Consider the following 26,715-nt stretch of genomic DNA (forward strand, 5'->3'; position numbering starts at 1 on the left):
TAAGTTGTACAAAAACTTAGGGTGATGGAATTCATAAAAATAATTATTCAGGCAGTGTGCTGGAGAGCATGGTACATTGGAAAGACTAGATGCATCAGGAACTGTAGTCCCCAACAATTAATCACTTTTCCATGCCAAATGTTTCCATCATTGCACTTTGTCCTTAGTGAGATTCGTGCCCAGTTCTCTCCATCCATGTCTGAGAACCTTGGGATTCCCACACTGCTTCCAAAAATGTGCTCCTTCCAAGTGCTCTATTGGTTAATAGGCATGGAGTAGATTATGAGCAAATAGATGAGTAAAAAGAATTCTATTTTTATTTAAGTATAGATGATGTTTTTATTTATGAGAGAGAGAGTGTGTGTGACCTGGGGAGGGGCAGAGGGAGATGGAGATAGAGATAGAGATAGAGACAGAGACAGAGACAGAGAGACAGAGAGAGGGAGAATCTTAAGCAAGCAGGCTTCATGTCCAATGTGGATCTCCATGTAGGGCTTGATCTCACAACTGTGAGATCATGACTTGAGCTGAAATCAAGAATTGGACATTTAACCGACTGAGTCACCCAGATGCCCCAAAGTATAGATGATGTTCTATAAACATTCTGAATGCGACATCATATTCTCCATCAAGTTTTGATAAAGCATTAAAATATGGGATATTACAACAGGTAGAATTATCTAATTCATATTCTAAGAATCACCTGTGAATTTATCTCATGTGTCATTTGATGCTTTTAGGCAATTAAAATTTTTTAAAAAAGGAATTGTAACTTCCTGAACAACACTTTCATACTTAATGTTGAACACTGAATTAACTTCATTTTGTCTATGAATTGCAAAACAGAAACATTTTTGGACAAAATTTTTTAGTTTAAATAAGTCATGGTGCCTTTCTTTATTTGATCAAATGCTCAGATAATTTTTTAGCTCATCAATTCACTCTGCTTTTGTAGACATAGTCCTGGTTATTTCTATAATGTGGCTACGGGGAAAGCATTTAAAATTCTAAAATGGTACAAACCATTAGATAAATAAATAAATAAATATAAATATAAATATATACATATACATATACATGTGTGTGCGTGTGTGTATATATATATGTGTACATATATATATACACACACGCACACACACACACACACACACACACACACACATATTTTTTAACTCCAGAAAAGGAGCAAAATAATATTTAATGACTAACCTCATGAAAGTTATGTGGACACCAAATGTTAAAATTGATGGCTTTTTCCCTTTAGGACTTATTTTTATTTTCTTCTTTCATCTGCATCTTAAAATTCACTGTCTACTTTTTGTAGTGATGATTTGTCTAGTACCTAAGACTGGCTTTTGCAAAAAGTGCCACAGAGTCACTCTCTTAACATTAAATCATCTTCACTAATGAATATCCAAAATTGAGAGGGTTTTATTTTTCTAGTTTTATCAGGAGGTGCCATTTGTCTCTCATTAATCTTCATTGGCGCTATACTGTTATCTCACCTTAGATAAGGCTCAATGTCACTTCCAGTACCAATTTAGATAGTAATATGGGACACTACTTCTTTTATCATGAAGCAAAACTTTATAAACTTCAGATGAAGACAAAAACCTGCTCTTGTCACTTTCTGCTTAATGGCCTTTTTGATTTATTGCTTTAAGGTTGTCTAATATAATGCCTTCCATACTCTCGGTATGCTTCTCAATACACATGGTAGCTGTTGGGCACACTCAGAGGAGCCAGTGCTCCTCTACAAAGATGGATTCTACTTTTCCTATTACCTTGTGCATAAAGAAATTCCACGACACAGTATTTTGCATATGTGTTTGCTTTGCCTGTGCTCAGAATAATGTGTGTCACTACAAAGAGAAACAAATTGCATATTCAGCAAATGTTCTAGTTCAGAAGATGCAAGAATAGGTTAACCATCAGGACACCAGGACAATCACCCATTAATTTCTTGCACCATTCATCTGAGTGATGGCAAGTTACTCTCTGAACTTCATCATGAAAATAAACCAGACCCACTAGTGCATTAGCAGACAAGGTCTAGAGCAAGTCTACTGAATTTCCTTGGCTGTTTCATACCTACTTCTTTTTTCTGAATAAAGATAAATAACCCTCTGTTCTTTGAGTGGGGCTTAATTCACTTTTGCATATTTAACAAAAATATCTAGAGTCAGAGTCAAACGAGGATGAGAAATACCAATGAGAAAGCAATCTGTTGCTTTCATACATGATTCCTTCTAACTTGGCTTGCATTTGTGCAACTGTACTTTTATATGGATTTTTATCCACCTGAATGCTGTTTATTTTTTAAGTATATTTTTTATATGATGCAACCCATCTTTCCTGGACTAGCCTGCTATAACACTCTGTTTGTGAAAGCAGTATTTTATGTGGATGGGGTCATTAGGAGTTATCTTCAGTCCCAGACCCTTCTGGACTTGAATCAATGTTGAGGAAGGCCTCCTTATTGGTAAAAGTTGAGCTGAGAGTTATGCTCTGTCGGGGCTTCACAGGTGCAAGTTCATCTAATTTAATATTTTCATTTTTGACCAGAATTGTCTTATCCATGTTTTCTTCACTGTGCCTTGCAACAACAGCATCAAACACATCTAATTTGGGTGGCAAGCTTCCACTCTCAAATAGATATTTGGCTAGATAGGAGATGCAAATGTTGGATAAGAATGAGGTAACCATGGAAAGGGTTTTAAATGGGAATCTCTGATTATATATGCCATTCTTATCAGGGTAATAACCAGGATAAAAGATCAAAGGCTGCAGGTACAGATATGGCTCCCCACCAGTTATTCTCAAGAAAAGGCCAGACACATAACCTGCCACAGCCCCATACGTGTTGGTTCCCTTGACGAAGAGCACACAGAGCAGCTGCGGGAAGATGATGATGTAAACGAGGTCTGAGCTGAGGTACCAGAGCCCATACACAGTCTTCGTCAGCAAGGCCATGGCTGTGGCAGAAGCTCCAAACACAAACACTGTGATTCGCATAACCCAGATGATTTCCTTGTCTGATGCCTGCAAGAAAATGTCACAGTGACAGCTTTTCACACAGTGTACTGGCTCATTTAAGTGAAGAATGAAATGCATTTCTGTGCTTTAAAGCAGGTCTAAACAATTCCCCTGGTTCATATAGCTCATTGCAGGCAAAACCAACCTAAACGACAGTATAGGAAGCTAGCAATCCAGGTGGCTTCCCTAGCGGGCCTTTGGGAGAGGTTTCTGTGTGTCTTGTGCAGGAAGCACAGGTCAGCTGCACTTTTCTCTGAATATGCAGGGGGAGAGGTGAGAGGAGCTTATGTGCTGTCACAGGGGAATAATAATGCAAGAGATGGGGCGCCTCGGTGGCTCAGTTGGTTAAGCGACTGACTTCGACTCAGGTCATGACCTCATGGTTCATGAGTTCAAGCTCCGCATCGGGCTCTGTGCTGACAGCTCAAAGCCTGGAGCCCGTTACAGATTCTGTGTCTCCCTCTCTGCCCCTCCCCCGCTCATGCTCTGTCTCTCTCTCTCTCTCTCTCTCTCTCTCTCTCTCAAAAAGAAATAAACATTAAAAAATTTAAAAAAAAAATAATGAAGAGAGGATTTCATGTACTTTTCATATTAAGGAATAGTTCTTATGTGACCAGAAGGATGCATGGCCCACCCTTCTTTCCTCTCTTCTAGGAGTCCTACCATCTTTAAGGCCAGCCACCTTAAAAACATGTGGGGCCATTTTGTTAACTATGACTTAGAAAACTAGGGAAAAACAAAGAACAAAGCCTTAGTGAAGGAAGAAGATGGGCAGGAACTCCTGGCCGCTCAGTGACACAATAGCCCTGTTCTGCACCCACTTGATTCATTAAGGACAATCACACTGAGAGGCTATTTTCTCATGAACATGGACTTGGGAGTTCAAGTGAAGGGTGGGGCAGATGCTACACAAATGACCACAAAATAATGTACTCACCATGCTCTGCTTCAAGTTTCTTATAGTACATGATTAAACTCAAAGTTTTTCTAAGATGTTTTGGGTTTCATTACTTTCATTAGAAAGACAAGAAATGTGAATTGTAGCAATATGACTGTACCTCTTGAAAAATGCTTACGTTGGGTTTGTTCCCTTACATACTAACATGAATAGTAAGATGCATTAAAAATATTCATATACAGCATAAATAAAATTCAGCATTATTTAATCTTGTGTGCTTAATCAGAGTAGGGTCAGATTTTAATATAGGATATTAGTAAATATATAATATTACAGATAAAATAAATGCAATGATGACAAAAGCAATAATGCTACACTGGAAAAGACTGTTCTTACATTTTGTCTGAATGAAAGCTGGTAGATGTTCCGGGCAAACATGGAACTTGCTGACAAGATAGAAGAATCTGCTGATGACATAACAGCAGCAGAAACTGCACCAAGACCAAAGAAAGAGATGTACACAGGGCAGAGGTACTTCAGAACAATTGGTAAAATCATGTCTGCTTCATCGTTGTCCTTGGGATCTAGAGGCTTATATGTAGTCTGGTTCCAGTCTGTTGAATAGAAATGACAAATATAATAATAACTAAAGAACCACATGCTCTTTATCCATTTGGGGGTCATCTTATTCTCTGGTAGCTTTTGAAATAAATTCAGAATGTATGAATTAGTCTGATCAGAGAAGTGTAATTAGTATAATTAGGTACGTTGGTCTAAGTAGGTAGGAAATCCATGTACTGGTCAATTGAAATGGTCTTATATTCAACTCTGGCTTCTAATGGGTTTTGGTGACACTTAGCCCTATTCACAAGACCTGTTATCTATCTATCATCTATCATCTATCTATCACCAGCTATCTATCATCTATCTATTCATTTATCTACTACCTGCCTATTATCTATTTCTTTTCTGCAGTTGTGACATCAAATTGTACAGAAACATAGAAAAATGTTATAAAACAAAAGCATAGATTATTTCTTCAGCCAGTTGGTGGTATGAGGGGACAAGTACTGTTTCAGTCCTAAGTTTTTAGTCATAGAAGCATTAATGGATAGACAATAGTGAGGTTATTCTCATCCATCCTTTTCCTGTATATAAACTTGGTTTTGGAGCTCCCTCAGCATTGTTTTTCTCCCAACTAAATCCCTTCTTGCATTGAATTCCACTTACTTGAAATAGGAGGCATGATAGGTAAAGCAAAGTCCTTGTTTTATTGAGTAGAAAGTGCAGGTATGAGGCTGACATTTTCAGGAGGTTTTTGAACTCCATGTAACGGAACTCAAAACATAAAAGGCAAAAGGACTCCTGAGGAAGCAGGAGGGCATGCGCATCAGAGGTGTACAGGCAATGTTTTGCAGCACATCTCTGGCTAAGTCTGTAGGCCAGGCTATTAAACACAATGAATCAGTTTGATAGTTGTGAGGATAAGGAAAAAAATGGGCAGAGGATGGCAAGTGCCTAATCTTGTTAAAGCAAGAAATAAAAGGAAGAATCACCATTGGATTAATCCAGTGTTTTGCAAACCTGAATGAACATTGGGATCTCTCATGCATGCCTTTAAAATGCAGAGTCCTACATCCCTATCCTGAAATAATCTGATTGCATATGTCTGAATGATGATAATATTCAGCCAAATCTGGGAATTCACCAAATTATAGTTAATTCAATAGATTGACCTTTGGAGTAAAATTTAATTACAGAATACTATCAATTTATGTGATCTTCACAAAATAACACTGTGAAGCTGACTTAGAAAAACTACATACATGGGGCACCTGGGTGGCTCAGTCGGTTAAGCATCAGACTTCGGCTCAGGTCATGATCTCACAGTTCATGAGTTCAAGCAAGCCCTGCATCAGGTTATCTGTTGTCAGCACAGAGCCTGCTTCAGATCCTCTGTCCCCCTCTCTCTCTGCCCCCCCCTCTGAAAAATAAACATTAAAAAAAGAAAAAAGAAGAAAAACTACATACATAAATTATACAACTGTACATTTTCATACAGAGAAGAATGTATGTAAATGTTCGAAACATTTTTTAAAAAGCTAAAGTAGGCAACATGAAGTTTCTTGAAATATATAAAAGGTTTTTTGAAAAAATAAAATAGGTAAATGTGCTTTTAAGTTTTAAAATTTGAAACTTGGAAATTATTCCTGATATTGATACTATAAAGAAAATAAAACACTGTATTTTTTTATTTCAGAAAATTTAAGTTTTTTACCATAATTGAAGGAATTGCATGATCAATTAAACACGGTCAGCATTATTTTCCAAAATTTTCCATTATTTATGCATGTATCTATGAATTAAAGTTTATTTAGAGAGAGAAAGAGAGAGTGTGCATGCATGAACTGGGGAGGGGCAGAGAGAGAGGAGAGAGAATCCCAAGCAGGCTCTGTGCTGTCAGAGCAGAGCCCAATGCAGGGCTTGATTTCATGAACCATTAATTTTTCATACAACTGAGTGTTTTGAATTATACAAACCTATCAATTAGCAGTCTAAGACTCACCAACATTAATACTATGCTTCTCCAACAGAATCTCAGGTGAACCACTAGTAAAATATGCTATAAGATCATTTAAATTTTATGATATGTTTGCCTGCTGAACTCTAGAATTCATAGAAGGAATTACATCTTTAAATTTATTTTTTAACAAAGGTAATTCTGCATTGTGCTAATATGCTTTTGCATATTATTTACAGAATGGCTATGAAGGCTTCATTGTAAGGGTTACAAAAAATATCCTGTTGTGCACCACACAAGATGGAGAAAATAGTGGTGAAAAACAAACAAAAAAAGTTTATCTTTGAATATATAGTTCTTTACTGTTTGTACCATTATGTGCTGAAGAATAAAATGGAATCTTTAAATGTACATTACTATAGCTCCTTTTTTATTTGCTGAACTTCTTTGATGGCAAAGTACAGGACTGAATAAGAGTGGTTTCCCTTGGATCCTACTATTTTTTTATTCCCCCATTTTCCACTACAGTTCAAACCCATGCTTTGTTGAAGCCAATTTTACAGCATTCCTTGAGATATTATGGTACCAGAAACAACAACCAAGAATATGAACCTATTCCAAAAAAATAGCTGACATTGTGTTTTTCAGTGTGTTGCCCTACAATACACACACATACACACATGCACACATACATGCACATATGCATGAGTGCTCCTGATGGCCGGATCTGTTTTCTGATTGTGACATAAATGCTATCTTTTATTCAAAGGCATATAATCACCTTTGTCAGTCATCTTGTTAAGTGTTTGTTTATGTCATGGATGAACAATTGGAATGAAGAGTGTACATTATGAATCATGACTACTTCTTGTAAAAGTTAAATAATCTAATAAACAGCTGTACTAATTGAAAATAAAAGTAGCCACATGAGTATTATCCTGTATCAACTTTACAAACACAGCAGAGTAAAAGGTAAGCTTCTTTAATCTGTTTTAATGACCTTTGCCTACAGGACCCCTTTGAATTTGGATTATTGTGTTGTATTTTCATGAAATACCCTTGGAAGCTGCATAGCATAGATATATATGCATCAAGAGTAATTAACAAGTTCAGTAAAATTAAGGGTGAGATTTTAAAAATGTTCTAGATAGAGGCTACTGGGAGATAAGCATTTCATAATGCTTTTTTTTTTTTTTACTGATTTTGAGTAAATTATTCTCTAAGTTACTTAGTGCCTTGAGTTTATCTTTATCTTGAAAACTTACTTATTGATTTCTCCAAGAAAGAAAACTTGTAATTAGCAAGCTATAAAAAATGTAAATCAGGAATCTCAAGTTCAAAGTGGTCTGTAGGTGTCAGGTAAATTTCTAAGCCAGTGGCTCTCAACTTGGGCTGCACTTTGAGCCACCAAGCAGCTTTAGAAACCACTGCTCTCAGGATCCATCTTAGATTATTAAAATAAAATCCCTGTGGGGTAGGATAGAAATGGGTATTTTTTTCAAGAGTCCCTTCCCCTCCCCAGATGATGTCTATGTGCACCTTGGTTGAGAAACATTGCTAACAGGATTACATAGACACAATTGATAAGTATACCAGCAAGGGGGGCCGGGGGGAAGGGCATGCTCACAAATGTTTTATTGGTGGGGAGAGCAATCAAACGCTTTTTGGAGGCATGGAGCTAAAATACAATTGTTTGAGTGCTATAACAAATGTCTGTATATGAATATGATGAGAAACAATCAACTATGTGTGGATAAGAGGGAAAATGGGGGAGGGAGGCTGGCTGGGTGGTAATTGGTCACTTCAGTGAAGCCTCAGTGGGTCCATTAGTGAAGTTACAAGAGATATACCTGTTGATGCTCCAATGGCCCCAATGAGTATGGCTGGTAAAGCCATCACCAGGCACCCAAAAGCTGCCAGGAATGACAACACTTGAGCATAGGTGGCTGAGGATGAAGAGAGGACCCTCTGGAAGTAGGCTTGCCATGGGATTCCACCCAGCATCTGCATGGGAACAGCAGGGACTCAGAATAAATTAGAGGCAAATAACATCTATTAGGTATTTTTTAAATAAGAAGTTGTACAGTTACATGCACAGTAGTCATTTGTATGGCTCTCATACATGCCAAACATCTCAACTGCAATCACCACATTTTCAACTGCAAAGAATTTCTTCAAGTTTTTTCCTTCATAATTATATCACACAATCTTTTCTATTCTTTGGTTTCCCTACTTTAAGCTGCATTACAACTACCCAGAAGCCCAGAAGCCTTAGCTTTGTTTTCATCTGGAGGTTCTTTTTGTTAAAGTTTATTTATATATTTTGAGACACAGAGAGAGAGAGAGAGAGAGAGAGAGAGAGAGAGAGAGAGAGAGAACAAGCATGGGGGAGGGGCAGAGAGAGGGAGAATCCAAAACAGGTTCCATGCTGTCAGCCCCGAACCTGAAGTGGGACTTGATCTCATGAACCCTGAGATCATGACTTGAGCTGACACCAAGAGTAGGTCACTCAATGACTGAGCCACCCAGGTACCTGGGGGATGTACTTAAAATTCTTACTGAGGATACACAATCATAAACATTTTGGATACAGTGAACTATAATGTAATTTGTTGCCTGCTATAAAGAAGTATATACAGCTGCATGGCAATCAGGAACACCTGCAGAAATGACAGGGAGTCAGTTCTGAAGCACTGAGAAGGTGTCACTAGGTGGAGATGGAGAGAGAAGACAGCAACACCTGGCAAAGAATCTAATGTGAAAACAGAAGAAGAAACAAACAAACAAAAACAATGAAACAGCTATGAGACCACCATGTCTTTGGCTTAATTAAAGGTCAGGGTGTGTGGGAGACAGGAGGCAGGGGAATACCTTCCCCTTGATTACTGCCATGGTCCTCTGACTCTCATACAGTCACTGCTCATGAGTGAACTGGTGAATGAATTCCCCATATCACAATGTATTGAAGTTGTTTCTTTAATTGCCTCTGGAATGTATTGTTTATCATTGTCACACCTGTGCCAATGAGAGTGCTTGTTACATATTGATTCCAGAACAATCTCCTCCTTATAAAAGCTATACATGTTCAAAAGTTAAAAAAAAAAAAGTAAAATAATGAATTCTAAAATGCATAATCCATGTCTCAAGTCTATATTTTTCCAAAACTTTTCCTTTGGTTTGCAACCTGTAAGTCAATACAGATCTTCTCTGACTTACAGTGGGATTACATCCTAATAAATCCGTCATATGTTGAAAATATCTGAAGTCAAAATCAAAAATGCATTTAATACATCTAATCTACTGAACATCATAGCTCACCCTAGCCTACCTTAAAGGTGCTCTGAACACTGACATTAGCCTACAGTTGGACAAGTCATCTAACACAAAGCCTACTTCATAATAAAGCATTGAATATTTTATATAATTTATTGATTACTAGACTGAAAGTGGAAAACAACATGGTGTATGGGTGCAGAATGTTTGTCAGTGTATGTTGTTTACTCTTCGTGGCTGGCTGGGAGCTGTGGCTGGTTGCCGCTGCCCAGCATCACAAGAGACAGGATAGTACCGCATACTGCCAGCCCAGGAAAAGATCAAAATTCAAAGTATGGTTTCTACTGAATTCTATTGCTTTTGCACTACCATAAAGTTGAGAACTTGTTAAGTCAAACCGTGATAAGTCAGGAATGTATGTATATCACTAACATTTTCTATGCCAATGAACATTCATCAACAATTTAGATGCTTATATGAATCTCTACACCATAATTTACATGCCAATCTCTCTGGATATTTAAGTCACCAGAGCTTTGTAAGTGAGGTGAAATCTGACTGCCACAGACAAACAGAAGCTCTGATGGTGAGGTGGAAGATGGGTCTGGAGAAGTGAGATTTGGTTGGGCTGCTGCAGGGAGACCGTGAAGGGCCATTACAATGGGCCAGGTGAGGAATGTTGTCAGTGAGCAGGTTCAGGGTGATACCTTAAAGGTATCCAGAGCAGGAGTCCATAAATCATAAATTTATGACAAGTGGAAGTTCAGAGAGACAACTGGAAGGCTGGAGACCACTCGTGAAACATTTGGAGGCTTCCTTCTGTAGTTCATCTATTCATTCATTATCTATTATTCCACTTTCACTTGTGTTGCATTTTGAAGAATGAACAGAGTCATATAATTTTTTGAGGTGGAAGAAACCTTAGCAGTCATTGGATATATAGCCTTATCTTCAAGATCTGTAAATCTGAGGACTAAAGTGTCATGTAGGAGAAATAAGTTTTGGGTCTTGATTCTCTATTTCAATCCTTCACTCAGACAATGGTGTGATTATGAACAAACTGCCTATCTTCTCTGTCATAATCTTCTCCTATGTAACCATAAATATATCTGCTATGCAGATATAAGTTCATACACACATAATATTTAACCCCATTATTCATTGAATTCATAATTATAATCCAATCTAGAAAAATGTTGGCCAATACATTTACAACCTTTGGGAAAGAAGCTCTCCTCAGCACCACTAGAAACAACTTGTTTTCTTGTTTTCCTGTCTTCTTACCAGGAAATTCCTTATTGGGACAGACAAATCTGCCTTCAGGGATGAAATTTACCGAAGTGACATAATGACAAAGTGAAATTACAAACTATTGTGAACCCTCTAAAAAGGAAAAAAAAAATAAACAATTTCCCTTTAATTTTGATATAGATGTTAATCTATTTCTTACTTTGAAATCAAAATAAGTGTTTTATTTTTGTAAGTAACCATTGCAAGTAGCAAAATCACAATATCTGGCAGTTTCTTTTGGTTTTCCCATCTTTCCTCAACCTGTGATCTGCCTTTATTTCTTCTGTGCCCCACCTTCACCCCAAAGTCCTGCCAAGTTCCCAAGCTATCTCTGACTTCCCAAGACTTCTTTCTTGGTATCTTTCCTGAGGGACACCTCTTTTTCCAATTTCTGTCTGCACTAAAGGTCTTATGGCACAACTAACTTACTTACTCAGTAATTAGAGACTGAATGGATTACTTATTTTCAGAAGAAGTGGGTTGTAATGCCTAAACCAAAAATACAAATTAAAGCTTTTAGAAGGCTTGGCTTCAGATTGGGGGGGTACCTGGGGGTAGGGCATGGTGTTCTTCACTTATAGCACAGCAGAAATGGGTACACACCATATATTACCCCATTGACATTGTCCTGTGAAGGCTTCACTCTCTCTCCACTTCGACACTAATCAGCTACCACAGTCAGTAAGTGGCTCCGGCCTTCCAACAGGAAGTAGTCAGTGCAGAAACATACATGAGCCAGTAGGTGACATATACATATAAGTCTTAAAATCTTAAAAATATGTTCAATTTTAGGAAAAATGAGACTGCATTCCTCAGGTAAGGGCATTACTTACCAACAACAGAAAACTATCAAGCCAAGTGTAGATTTCAAATGATTCAATGGTCCCCAGCCAAGGCTTTTGGTATTTGGTGTGCAGAGCAGTGTACCCAATGTCAGCAACTGCAGAATGTGACAGGGCGAAGGGGACGCTGATCCACTACAACCAAAGAGGGACATGAGGCTGTTAAACTACAATTTTTTTTACCTGTTTAACATATGCAAGGTTTCACCACATATTTTGTTTCCTCACAGACCACATAGCTCGGTTGTTCCTCTTGTTCAGACAGAGGAGAACTTGGAATTAAGTTCCCTGTGGGATGCCATGAAATACTTATTTACAAAAGTTAGACTAACATATTATCTATACCTGTGCTTAATTACACCATATCATATCAAATATAAGAGCAGTCAACAAATCTTTGGGAAGAAAATGTTAAGTTTGAGAACATTGAGTATATTGATATATAAACACTTATTGTTTTCTTTGAATTAGATAAAGATGTCCAATTTTTAACATGACAAGGAAAGACCTGATTGAGAACTTGGTGGGTGACACAAACCTTCAGGCGTGAGTCCAGTGCTAATACAAAAAGAAGGCAGTGAATGGGGAGACCATCTATATGGAACAAGGCAAAGAGGAGAACACACAGGGTGTGCACACACATCTTTTGGGCTACAAGTGGCTTAGGGAAATAGGGCAGATAAACATAAATATATGGAGAGAAATTTGAATTGTAAGCTGAGGGTTGGTGTTTTGTTTTGCAGGCAACTAGAAGCTAGTGGCATTTCTTCTAAGTTTTTTTTTAAGTTTTTATTTAAATTCCAGTTAGTTAACATACAGTGTAATATTAGTTTCAGGTGTGCAATTAAATACTTACAACACCAGGTGTTCATCATGGCAAGTGCCTTCCATAATGCCCATCACCTATTTCATCCATTCCCCCACTGACCTCCCCTCTGGTAACCATCAGTTTGTTCTGTATAGTTAAGAGTCTGTTTCTTGGCTCACCTCTGTTTCCATATGCTTGTTTGTTTTATTTCATAAATTCCACATATGAGTGAAATCATATGGTATCTGTCTTTCTCCAACTGACTTATTTTGCTTAACATAATACTCCCTAGCTCCATCCATGTCATTGCAAATGGCAAGATTTCACTCCTTTTTTATGACCGAGTAATATTCCATTATGTATATGAGCCATATCTTCTTTATCCATTCATCAGTTGGTGGACATTTGGGCTCCTTCCATAATTTGGCTATTGTATATAATGCTTCTGTAAACATCAGGGTGCATGCATGCTTTTGAATTAGTATTTTTGTATTCTTTGAGTAAATACCTAGTAGTGTGATTGCTAGAATGCAGGGTAGTTCTATTTTTAACTTTTTCAGGAACCTCCATAATGTTTTCCAGAGTGGCTGCACCTGTTGCTTTCCCATCATCAGTGTAAGAAGATTCCCCTTTCTCCACATCCTCACCAACACCTGTTGTTTCTTCTGAGTTTTAAAAAGAGTTTAGTATATTTCTTCTGCATTTTAATTTCTAGATGTGAACAGTGAGCTTAGGAGAAGAATAAGTCAGAAAAAGCAGTCGGTACACTGATATGACTCAGGTAAAGGCGCGAAATAGAGTGATGATATTGGAAATAGAAAGACATTGGTACTAAAAAGGATTATGAAGAGAGATTCAACAGTCCTTACATTAGAGTGGGAAGAGAGTTCAGAGAGGGAAAATGAGCAGATTAACCTCATGTTTACAGTTGTGGAGCTCCAAGGATGGTGATAAAATCAACAGAATTGGAGAATTTGAGAAAAGGAAATGGTAAGGTGTGAGTTGATACATTAATTATGCATCCATGTATAGCCATTTGAAGGTTGGAAAACAAACCATTCTTGGCCTTTTATTCAGTCAAATCAATAGACCCTTAACTTATAACCAAGACAACTTAATTCCTTATCAGTTTAGTTACATTTTGTAGCATAAAAGCACTCTAACATTTATACTCACATATATTTGCCCTACCATCTTTGTACTGGCATGCTTGATTTATGCACCTGTGCATTTTAAGTTCTGGTCTCATGAAAAGCAATGAGAAATTACATTTATTGTCAATAAATAGCTTCATCCCCTGAGGTTGTGTTTGTTAGAATACCAAGTGCATCATGAGAGCTGTCATTGCCAAACCAACCATGCCTCCAAGGTTCTGAACAGAGATTTATTTCTGGAAGTGTATGATGATGCTAAGGAGAATTGTGAATTTCAGCACTGTCCACTTGCTTTTGACAATTTAAAAATTAAAAAAGTAGGAGTCATTAAGCAAATTAAATATACTTGAATTCAATTAAAATATAAGTGAATGAAATTCCATGAAATGCACATCAATTCTAGGGGAAAAAGAGGAAATATTATGATCATTGCTAGCATATGTTAATTTAAGGCTGAACTGTAACTTTAGTTGTAGTCAGTTCTTTTAAATTTTTTCATCCATTATTAATGATGCTAGAAAACAAACAAAAAAAAACAAAAACAAAAAATGAGTCTGAGATTCAACTTAATTTTTCTGACTGTCTAGTGTGAACACTAGCATAGGGTGAAGAGCTTTTCATTATGAGAAAAATAAGGAAAAAAGAGGAGGCTCAAGGGTGCTTTAATCATCTGTGGAAAGTGAGTCATGATGTGCAGTCTCAATGTGCTCTGTCTGTGGCCTTTCTACGTGGGCACCACCTCTACAGGACACACAGCTGAGATAACATACACATGTCTGAACTCAATACAGTGCCCAGCACGGAGTGGTCACACCATTTTCTTTATACTACCTTAGAATTGTCTTAGGCATTGGATATTATATAGATAATAATACAGTCTTGACATTTTAAGATGTTGAGTTTGCAAAGGCTCAACATTGACTAAAATGTGCATGTAAAACACAAAAGCACTTTTAATATAATACCAACAATATTCACGTCTCCATAATTCAGTATTTTTTACTGAATAAACACACATATATTACCTAATTTAATCTAGAACTTACAAACAATACATAATAAATCTTGTGCCCTTTCTTTGATTTGAGACCCCAAATAGTGATGATAAATATTGAAACCCACAGTTTTTCCAGTGGGATAGTTTCTGTCTTATGAGCGGTCTTATGGAATTAAAACTAATACAGGGGAAGGTTAAAAGACTAATGCAGGTAAGCACCAACATTGACATTTTAACTCTGAGTGAAGTGTTTTTTGCTTTCAAACTCAAGGGAGAGCATACATAAGTTTCCATCAAATGTGGGCATGAAGCAAAGCAAGTCCTAGACCTTGCTAAGAATTAAACTGAGGGCATATTTTCTGTCAAAATCCAACTAAATGACTACAGTTTTTCATCCAATTAATTAATTGAGAAATTTAAAGTCTCAAATCATACACAACTTACTATGTATTGCTCATGATGGAAAATAACGTTTCTATTCAATTTTGCTGAGTTAGTATAAAATACCATATTATCTTTTAGAAAGAAGAAGGAAAGGAAAGGAAGAAAGAAAGTCTGTGAATGGCCCCACTTACCAGGCCTATGAAGATGCAGAAAAGCTGAACTACATCCGTGTAGGCCACGGAGTACAGACCGCCCACCAGCGTGTAGAGAGTGGCAATGAGCGCAGAAACAATGACAGAAGCTTGCACATCAACGTCAATGATCACGCTGATGGTGGCTCCTGAAGAAAGCAGACAAGAGAATGCTATGGTCAAGGTACTCAAATGGATTCCACTTTCTGTTCAAGGATACATTGAATGTTCAATACCAGCAGGTAGTGCCTCTGTGTCATGTGAAATGTATTGGATGATAACAGCCAAAGTGAATTGTCATATCAAAATCTTAAAATCTATAATATATTCTTCCTTCCTGAAATTGGCACTTTGGTAACTTATATAGGTGGGAGCACCCAAAATTGATGATATGACCTCAGAATTCCATGAAATATATTAAATTTAATACCATTATAAGAACTTTCAAGGGCACCTGGGTGGCTCAGTTGGTTAACCATCCAACTTTTGGTTTCAGTTCAGGTCATGATCTCATGGTTGGTGAGTTCAAGCCCTGTGTGGGCTGGCAGTGTGGAGCCTGCTTGGGATTCTCTGTCTCTTTCTCTCTCTCTCTTTGCCCCTCCTCTGCTTGCACTATCTCTGTCTCTCTCAAAATAAATAGACTTAAAAGAAAAAGAACTTACAATAATTTTACTAGCTATCCGAAACAGACTTTAATTAAATATATACAATGTATTTACTCATATTCACGAGATAAGCACAATCACCCACTTCCACATTTTACAATTAATGTTCATTTTCCATTTTGCATTAACTCTGACCCCTGCTAGCTTTTCTTAGATGACAGATGGTATAAAGTGCCAAGGTTTAAGACAACATTGTAGGAGAAAGTAATAAAACTGGTAAATTTAATCCAGTCCTACTGCTAGGACACAAACGTATTGAAGAACCCTAGATTTCAACATCATATTTTTAAGTAATTTTCCTTATCAGAATTTTAAACCTCCCTTAGAAATAAAATTTATGTTTTTCTTACTTTCTGACTGCTTATGTGTTTTTGATGTCTATATTTCCAATGAGAATATGAGGTTAGGGACACTGGACCACTATGGTTCTTGGACTTCCAGTTCAGAATTCACCTGCTGCTTTATAAATCCTTTCTCCACCATTTTCAAAAGTTACATACTTTATGTTTCATATTGTTAAACACGGCAATTATAGGAACCCCAACATACGTGCAAGAAATCTGTGATTCTTTTGTATCATTAATTTCAATCTTATGTTCTGCTACCACTCCTCAAATGCATGCTAATAGCATATGCAAACCACCAGAGACGAAAATCCATTTTCTCAAGGAGCAGTGTAAACTATTTTGATCTAAGATAACAATATAAAATATTTTTCAAGAATTTTTTTCTGAGTGATTTGGCTTTGGTAACAAAATTAAATTATTTTTATGAGTAAAAATGAATTAGTAAAAAGAAAAGTCTGGTATTGGAGAATGAAGATGAAGGAAGGTGGTCAATTTGGATCAGTGCAAAGGTGGTGACTTTGGATAGCGGACTGAGTTTTTGCTTCATGTTGAAACCTTAGTTGTGAATTCTTTGCCAATCTTCTTTTGGTCTGGTTCTTGACTTTAATAACATTTCTAAGTCATATCTCAGGAATGAAAATTCCAATTACTACCTGCCTCTTTGGGCTGCTGTTTAACTTTCTACCCATTGTGACGTTTTTATTAATTCCATACCTCCAAAAGGTAGGGAAGGAGGCTGTATGCTACAGAAAAAAAGATCATTGGACTAGGATTTTAAAGACTTGGGTCCTGGTAAATACTGCCATTTGGTTGTAACTCAGTGGTTTTAAAGAAATCACCCATTTTCTATCACTATTAAGATTGGGGTTAATTTTTTCTCTAAAATATTTTCTAAATAATTCCATCATTTATAGTGACTAAAATTGAAGTTACATTTCCAGATCTGCTGTGAAATATTAGTTTAATCATGAAGCCATAAAAATAAACATAAAATAAAGTTATAAAAATTCACCGAATTTGAGCTGTGAGAAGTATAAATACACATTTTAAAAAAAAATGTATGTAAAAGATGCTGTCCATTTATGCCAAGAAGATAGTTTAAAATTCTCCTAAGTTTCAGCACATTCACAAGAAGGTGATAATGTTATATTTGTCTATTCTTAAGTGTTCCAACTTACTTCTAACAAACACTAATTTTGAATTATGTCCCACTATTATTTTTGAAGAAAATATGTGTTAATTTAGAAAGACACATTCTCTTTACAAAAGCATATATTTTGTGGGTGATAATGTTATATTTGTCTATTCTTAAGTGTTCCAACTTACTTCTAATAAGCACTAATTTCGAATTATGTCCCACTATTATTTTTGAAGAAAATATGTGTTAATTTAGAAAGACACATTCTCTTTACAAAAGCATATATCCCAAACAATAGCAGCAATGTTTTTTTATACATGTTTTTGATATGTGTGTGCATCTGTGTAGAGAGGGATATATAGATATCAACACATTTTACATATATAGTGACATAACACACAGATGTAGATACACACACATATACAATAATAACTAACTGAGCAAAGTTTAGAGATTGGTTCAAGTTTATATTTCAAAAATACTTTAGAAATATTAGTTTATTATTTTAACTCTCCCTTCCGGGCTCTGTTACATAAATTGATCTGTATTCCATGAAAATGAACATTTTGTATTCATTCTGTTAGCTACTGAGCCCACTCCTTTTTAAATATCTCAGCAGGCTGTTCTTAAAACCAACATTTTCTAGTGTTAAAACCAATGACAAACTACCATTGCTTCTTGGCTAATGACAGTGAGGTGGGAAAGGAGATGTATTTTTACACATAATTTCATTAGGCTATAGGTGCAGTGGTAGTTGTGGAGAATTATTATATAGTACCTAGAAAGTGCAACATTTTCCACTGAGTTATTACAATATTTTATAGCTATCAAACTTTTTTCTTTTCTACATCAAATCATCCCTTCATTTTATAGTTGGAGACCAAGAAGATAAGATTATATGGGAGTTTAAAAAATAATGTCATGAAAGGAAGTATAAACTAATGTCTGACATTACAGAGGTCAGATCTGATGATAATACTGAAGCCAGAAGGTAAGTTTGTAGTATAGAATATACACCATAGAAGGAAATTCATCTTATCTTACTTTTGCTTTGACCACTTAGGGTCTAGCTATAGACATAAGCCTTTTATCTTCATTTGTAAGAAGAGATGGAGAGAAACATACATGGATGCCTGGATATCAAACACGGACACAGCTCACTGAAGAAGGTTATGGAACTTCCAAGTCTATTAATCTTCAAGAAGGAACTCAGCACTCAGTGAAATTTCCCCTTGATGAAAAGGCAAATTATTGAGACTGACCGCTCTTCCACCATCTTGTTTTCTAAACCTTGCAAGTGGGCTGAGAACTGATGGGCCAAGGATAAGTTGTTCTTAGCATTAATTGGTCTTGGTAGTAAGTTAGACCCTAAGAAGTCTCCATTCATTTTCTAGATCCCTAAACATATATACAACCCAGTACTTTAGGATGTACTGGGATTACACTGAGAAAGGAAATAATGTTTTTCTTCTCCTCTTTTGAAGAAAGTATAGCCATAGATGATTCATTCATTCATTCATTCTTTCATTCATTTGTGAGAAGATTATAATTGTTAACAAGATACAAGTCCTATCTTCAAGAACTTTAGAACTCCCTTTGTGAGGTTGGATTTGGGCATGATATAGATAAACAGGCACATAATAATACAAAGTGACAAGTCCAATGAAAATAAAACTCTAGGTATCTAAGGAAGCCCATGGGAAAGGCATCTGGCAAGGTCAGGATGTCTGGCCCAAGGAAGTGACATCTATAAGAAGATTGAAGGACATTTCCTGGTTTTCTAGGCAGATGTGCAAAATTGTAGGGGGGGAAAGGAGTCCAAAGCAGAGGGCACCTGGGCTTGCACAGTGTCAGAGGCAAGACAGGAGGTCTAGAGTTCTGGAAAAGTAAGGAGGAGTGGGGGGGGGGGGATGATGAAGGAAACAAGAGCCTAAGTCATAAAAAGCTTAATGGGTCCACTTAAAAGTTTAGAAAGGGACAGTAAAGGGACATGATCAGATTTGTGTTTTAGAAGGATGAGTCTGGCTACCATGTAGACTAGAGGAAGAGGGCTGAACCATAAGCAGGGAGATGGTTGCATTAATTCAGGTGAGGGAAGCTGCAGGTAGCCTGGCTTGTGGCTGAAGGGAGTAAATTTGTGTATGTGCTGCTCATCAACCAGAGAGAGGCAGAGGTCCTTACCTAAGGCGGAGAAAATGGCTGCAGCCCAAAACATTTCTCCCATTAGCGCAGGAATAAATAGGAGCCCACCCATGCGCTTTCCATAGATCTGCTGAAACGGGTCTAACATAGTCACATATCCTTTGGAACGCATAGGCTTTGCAAAGAACAAACCACCTAAAAGAAATTAAAGTGTTTATGAGAAAATAAAAAATTCATAATATAATAGTCTTTGCCAACATTTTATTATGTTATAATTTCTCAAGGGAAATACATTTTTTAGAACCTTTATATGTGTGGAGGAACCAGACTAAAATACACTGTGAATACAGAACCAAGACATACTTAGTAACAAAACATGACTTTCTTAATACGTTTTGTCATTGTATGCATCAAAAGGGCTATTGAATAGTATATCCGAGGCATGTAGATTTAAAAACATTGACCAGCGTGGCATTCGCTAAAATGCCTTTGTATCACCCAGAATAACATTTAGATGCTGATTAAGCACAAAATCCAATAAAAGTATTTTAACGGCAAAAAATATTAGGAACTTTGTTATATAATATTCTTGACCTTTTCTTAGTTTTATTTACAAAAAGAAATTCAGGTACAATTCAAGTTGATTCATTGTTAATGATATCTCTACACTATTTTTGAAAGAAAAAAAATCATACATTAGGAAATTGACTATTCTCTTGCCATCAGATCAAGGGACTAAAAACATATTCCATAATCAAGAGATCAAATAATCTAAGCATTAGTGTTACTGATTTCTGGTAACACCTACTTGAGAGAATTCTGGTAACATTTTTTTTCCACGATAGTTATTTACAGTTTGACTTGTTATTTCATTTGTTATTTGTACTCCTGTTCTTTATGCTTTACTGAGTGTGTCACTAAAGTTTAAATTTTCACTTACCTAAAATCAGACTAAGAGAATATCCAATTGGTGCCTGAGCCCAAGCTAGACCATAGTCTGGTACATACACTGCTTCAGCTGTCCCGTTGATGTAACCTCCTCCGACCCAGGTGGCTGAAATAGAATGAAGGGTGAGGGAAAGACGCTGCCAAACTCCTCATACCCCAGACCGGCTCACGTTGACACAGTGGCCAGTAGCCTCCGGTGACTGCTGAGCACCTGAAATGTGGCTAGTCTGGATTGAAGTGTTCTGGGTGTAAAATATATACTGGATTTCAAAGACTTCATATGTGAAGGTGAATGTAAGGTGTCTCAATAATTGTTTTTGCATTAATTATATGGTGAAATGGAAACATTTTCAATGTATTGAGTTAAATACATTCTACTTTATTTTTTATTACGTTATTCTACATTATACTTATTCCTCTACTTTTTAATGTTCTTTAAAAAAGGTTTGTAGAAAATTTAACATTACCTCTGTGACTCACATTGTATTTCTATTGGACAGTGTTGCCTTGTGTTTGTTGAGGTCAAGTTTCTTTATTTTAAGGTTTTTCTGTTTTGATTGTATTGATCTTTTCACATGGATCACGATTATCTTCCTCAAGGAGGGGGCAGGGAGAGGCATTCACAGTTGTAGATGTATGTACTTTTTAAAATTTTTATTTTTAATTAATAGGGGCACTTCTTAAACACTCTGGGTACACAGGATTTTGGCAGAGCTGTTCTGCATCCTAACATTTTACTTACTTTCTTAAATTATTAAAGGAGAGATGACACTTTTACTCCAAGGTGTCCTAAAGTGACTTTAAATTATGTTTTTCCTCCTTTTTTCCAAGTACCTAACATATGCTTAGGACCTGGGCTGATATTAGAATTTGAATGTTGACTGCACACCCACTTGCATTCTTCATTCTAATCTGGGTCTTTTAGTAAGATATTTGATATTTCAGGGAGAATAATAAGAAATATGTCTTCTTCAGATGTTATTTAATAGAACTCCTGTAGCATAACAGTTGAAGGAAGAGGTCAAGGATCCAAAGAAAACACATGTTGGGTAAACAAGTTTGGGCAAAGAAGGATCTATAAACTCTACCATTTTCTCTGAGAAGGTAGTATCATATATGCTTCTTCCTGAAAAGCTAAAGTTAATGGAACACTTAAATCCTTATAGTTTTTTTTTTAATGTTTATTTACTTTTGAGAGCGAGAGAGAAAGAACTGGGGGCAGGGGTGGGCAGAGAGATAGAGGGAGACAGAATTTGAAGCAGGCTCCAGGCTCTGAGCTGTCAATACAGAACCTGACACAGGGCTCAAACTCGTGAACCACGAGATCACGACCTGAACCGAAGTTGGTCACTGAACTGAGCCATCCAGGTGCCCCAAAGCTTTATAGTTTATTTCCTTTTAAGAATATTGCCAAAATATCTAAAAGAATCCTTTGTAGAATGTGTGTAAAATTATGAGGAACATGGGCTCGCTTATCAGATAGGAGTCTGAATTCTAGGCTGTATCATCCAACTGGGAAAAAAATTTGACTCTGAAAAATTCTCTGAAATCTCACAATTATAATGTAAGTAAACATGTATTTGAAACTATCAAAGACAAGTGTTTCTACTGTGTTCATTCCAAAATTTATCTGGCGTTTAATCCAGATACCAAGCAAAGAAGGGAATGTTTTAAGGTTAGTATTTTTTTTTAAAGGTTAACATGAAAAGATCTCCCTAGAAAAAAAATCTTAAGCACATTTAAATGGAAATACAAAAACCCTAAATTAGGACAAATATGCATATATCAGCCCCTCTCATCTGCTTGCTAGCTTTTACATGGCTGTGAATGAATAACAAAAGCTATTATTTGCTTTTCTCATTTTAAGCCCTCCTGTAAATTTAAACAGGGTTTCCCCCTCCACTGGTGTCTAACTAGGACTTGAAGAAATTATTTTCACAGTCATAGAATCAGACTTGATCCTCGTTCTAGGAGAATCTGGAAACTAGGAAACTGGAACCCCTAAGAACATACTAGCAATGTTTCATTGCATAAAGGAAATGGTCTTATGAGCACAAAGCTTATAAGTGATCATTTTTCATTGTGTAGATGTCCTCTCCCTTATCCAAAAACAAAATTGGTGTCTGAATGATTGTAAACATATAGAAGTGAAGACTTGATTACTTATCCTGGTTAAAGTCCATCCATTTTTATCACTCTAGTCCCTTCTATGCCAGAATTTGCTCTGCATGTTTGTATATTTCATGTCAGATTTATCAGTGAGAACAATAACTCTTTTAAACTATATGCATTTTTATTTTTTAATCTTTATTCTTTAACAAATATATATGATCAATGAATCTGACAAGATGTAGATAATATGGTTCAGATTTTAAATGAGTTATGATATTGACCAAGGTTCTTTTCAGTTCTTAAAGACTGAAAAAAAAATCTTTAAAAATTGAGATAGACTATGAAACTTCATATGAAATAATCATGATTCAAATTCTTCTATACACTTTAAAAAACTGTTAGGTTGAAATAATCATTATAGATCATAAAAACAAATTCTGCAATATTATCTTTATGAACACAATAGATCTAATATTAAACTAGAGTCATAAAACACTATAATAATTTTCAATGAATAAAAACTTTGATGTACAGCAACTCATTTATTCTTTTCAACAGTTTTTTGAGTGAAATCAGTTCCTATTGTTTTATTTCACTTTTCTTCTCATTTTCTTGGTATAGGAGAAACCTGAAGGGAATATAATCACAATGTTTTGCTTCACTTCAGATGCCAGTATCACATCTGGATCTTTAGGGTAAAAAAGAAGTGTTGTTGCTATAATGAAAAATGAAAATTAAGATGTAAAGTTGTGCATGGTGTTCATCAGGATAATAAGGAAACAACATCTGAAAATCTATACCAACATTTCAGTAAACATACGCAAGTTGTAGGGTTATGAATGATTCTTAATCTTTATGTTTTCCTACTTATCTGTGTATATTAGATATCACAGAAAATATTTTGCACAATACAATTTGTTCTATATATGTGAGTATATAGAAAAATTGAGACACGGGGGTAAGAAAGGACCTCTTTACAAATGTTGTGCCTTTATATTCTAGAAAGGAAGCAAAGCCAGCTAGAGGCCTGCACTTGGTGCATTGCGGAGGGGTCCCAGGGTGTGGCTGCCACAAGACCAGGGTTTGGTGCTAATTCTAGTCCTTACTTCCAGAGACCTTTCACAGTGGTCAAATATAAACAGCCTCATAATGATCATAAGAAACTATACACAGTTGAAGAAGAATTAAAGGAACATAAAATGAGCATGTCTGAAAAATAAAACCTATAGTCCATAAACTATTCTAGAACATTGTAGGTTTCAGATGGCCAGCAGGGATGCAGTCTTCACAGACTGTTCTGTTAAACTATTTCATATACAGATGAATCATATTTAAATAGCACATCAGGAAGGAAACTGGGCATCATTTGGATATGATTTCTCATGGGATATTTTCCAATGGGCCCTCAGAGTTCTGGTTAGTCTGGATTATGTTGCTAATGTTTAAAAACCTAGTAAGAACCAGAAGTGAAATGTTATTGTTAGTGAACATATATCAAATAATATTAAAGATATAATTTTAAATTGTTGTTTTTCAGAAATATTTTCAACAACAAATAAGAATATAAAAGAGAAACAAGTTACCACTTAAACAGAACCACCTTTGGGAACAGGAGGAAAGATATCAGCTTCTCTGAGCCCAAAGGGTTTTGAGTAGGAAAGGGCTGCAGATGCAGGCTAAGGCATTTCAGTTGGGATACGCCCTAGCTTTCCCCCTTTTTATCAAGCCTCCTGGAAATCTTTTTTTTTTTTTTCCCCAGTGCTGTGGATTCTTAACATGTGATTATCTTCCTTTGAGGAAATTGGTTTATTAAATGGGAGGATAAGGTTTCAAAACAGGGCATCTCTCAATATGGAATTATGTTGCCCCTAATTGATTTATTCAGTTGAAAACTATCATGAGTTAATGTTCATTGACATTCATCATTTGAGACATCAAAAATTCACAACTTTGTACCTGTATTAATGAACATGATGAGACACTGACTTTATCACATAGCTTGTAAGACTAAGACACTTTTCTCCTTTGTTTTTATTCTGTTCCCACCCACTGAACTGTCCACATCCTCCAGATTTGTTTCATTGATATTGTGTCCAGCGATTTTTATAAAATCATTTTGTTCAAGTTCTACTGAGTCGACACCCACTTATTTTTGTTTCAAAAAAGTAAAATTATTTTTGGGATATGTAAGTAATGAACTTAAAGAATCCCCAAAAGACAAAGGCTAATGTTTGCTTTGTCACTCTGAGAGGCCAAGGAGGGGTGGGCAGCATGGAGCAGAGGCATCAGAACCTACCTGTCATGGTAAATCCACCCACCAGCAGACCAATGTCTCGGCCACCAACTATGATGGCCTCGCTGCGCTCTTCTGAGCTGCCACTGTTTTTGGTTCTCCAGGCAGCCCATATTCCAACCAGCAATATTAGAAGGTAGAACACGATGATAGCAATCAGTCCTTCCACATGGAAAGCCATTTTTATCTAGGGGTCCAGATTCTTCCACAGTGAGCTACTTCATTAAGATTTCTGAAGAAAATACAGTAATGCATTATAAACCAGCCAAGCATGCATAAGCAGCTGGGAATAAACCAGCTGGCTCATGAGAGATCCTGTGCCACTTACAGAAAAAGCACATTGAAATCGCTTATGACACTAGCAGTTGCCAACACATGTCCACTATTTTATTCTAATTAGTATTTAACAGTTTAACATTGTTTTGAGCCTCCAAGGGGGGAAAAAAAATAGAAATGGCTGTTTACCAAATGTAATCATGGTCACTTTTTGTGCTTAATAAATTCTTTTAATTTAAAATTAACCTTGTCTTGTATCATAACTGAGTCTCAGTTAAGATCATTTACAAAGAGGATGCATCTGGCTTTTGGAACTAACTTACTATTCCATCTAGAATTATTGTAAGACTACCCTGAGAATTCTAACATATTCTTACATTCAGTCATCCATTCATTCTTCCATCTCTCCTTTCAAACAATTGTAGGGAATGGTTCCAAAAGTAATGTGCCATACAAATATCTGGGGAAAAAAAACTTTAGGAAAACCAGTTTCAAAAGCACATCAACTCTAATTTTCAACAAGTGCCCGTGGTCCAAGTTACTGTAGCAACTATAGATGGTACATTGTTTAAAGAATGCACCTTTTAGCCTGCTCTTCTGGCTCTTCCATTGTTCTTTGCTCTTTTCATCTCTCCCCCCCTCCTGAACTTAATGGTAGGTACAAGAAAACAATTTAAAAATACAGTATTGCCTAAATATATAAGAGGGGGGCAAACGTATTAAAAACAAGACTTCTTAAGAGACATATGTCAAATTCTAACGCCTTCACCTTCAGGAATTCTTGTTCTCTGTTATTTTTCAACCCTCGTGACCATGGCTATTTCATGCACTCGCGTTCACACAAGCACGTTTCTGGGGGGAAATGCAGGTATTTGTGTTCGCAGGTGGGTGATGAGTCCTTGGGTGAAAGAATTAGCTTCCCTCTGATTCAGGGGAAGCAAAAGACGCGCGGGCGGGCTGGGTGAGCTCCGCCTTTGTGAGCAACCGAGCTGGGAAGTTCGTTCTTGGGCCCAGCCTGGGGGCTCCCCAGCACCCTCCACCCAACCCCCGCCGACCCTCCCGCTACCCCTCGGTCCTTCTCCTGCGCCCAGACTTCCCGCCGCTGCAGCCTAAGAGCCTTGGGTGCCAGACAGTGGACCCGCCCGCGCATCCCCACCAAGAGGCAACAAAAGCCGAGTCCTTCCGACCTAAAACGCCTGCTGGGCGGCCACCGGGTCCTCGAGGGAGCGGGCTCCGACGCGCCCGGGATGCCTGCTCTGCTCCTACCTGGAGTCGTCGCCGCGCGGAGAAGTGCTCCGCCGGCTGGAGCTCCTCTCGGGACCGCCGCCCAGGCACCTTGGTGGTTGGGGGCTGCAAGGCTGCCGAGGGAGGGGGAGAGTCCGGGGTGCCAAGGGGCGAGG

The 26,715-nt window shown here is 37.0% G+C and overlaps 1 protein-coding gene across 1 annotated transcript; it reads right to left on the reverse strand.

Moving 5' to 3' along the window:
• Window positions 1-1,164: 1,164 nt before the first annotated feature.
• SLC5A7 (solute carrier family 5 member 7) lies at window positions 1,165-26,715 on the reverse strand. Its single transcript, XM_019826952.3, has 9 exons — window positions 26,582-26,715; window positions 25,043-25,271; window positions 20,627-20,740; window positions 19,726-19,881; window positions 15,395-15,543; window positions 11,852-11,995; window positions 8,306-8,459; window positions 4,331-4,548; window positions 1,165-3,042 (listed from the first exon to the last, which is right to left on the reverse strand). Exons 2-9 carry the CDS (start codon window positions 25,218-25,220, stop codon window positions 2,416-2,418), a joined length of 1,740 nt encoding a protein of 579 aa, XP_019682511.1. The 5' UTR covers window positions 25,221-25,271; window positions 26,582-26,715; the 3' UTR covers window positions 1,165-2,415.

The sequence above is a fragment of the Felis catus genome, chromosome A3 (assembly GCF_018350175.1).
Source record: "Felis catus isolate Fca126 chromosome A3, F.catus_Fca126_mat1.0, whole genome shotgun sequence".
Taxonomy (NCBI): domain Eukaryota; kingdom Metazoa; phylum Chordata; class Mammalia; order Carnivora; family Felidae; genus Felis; species Felis catus.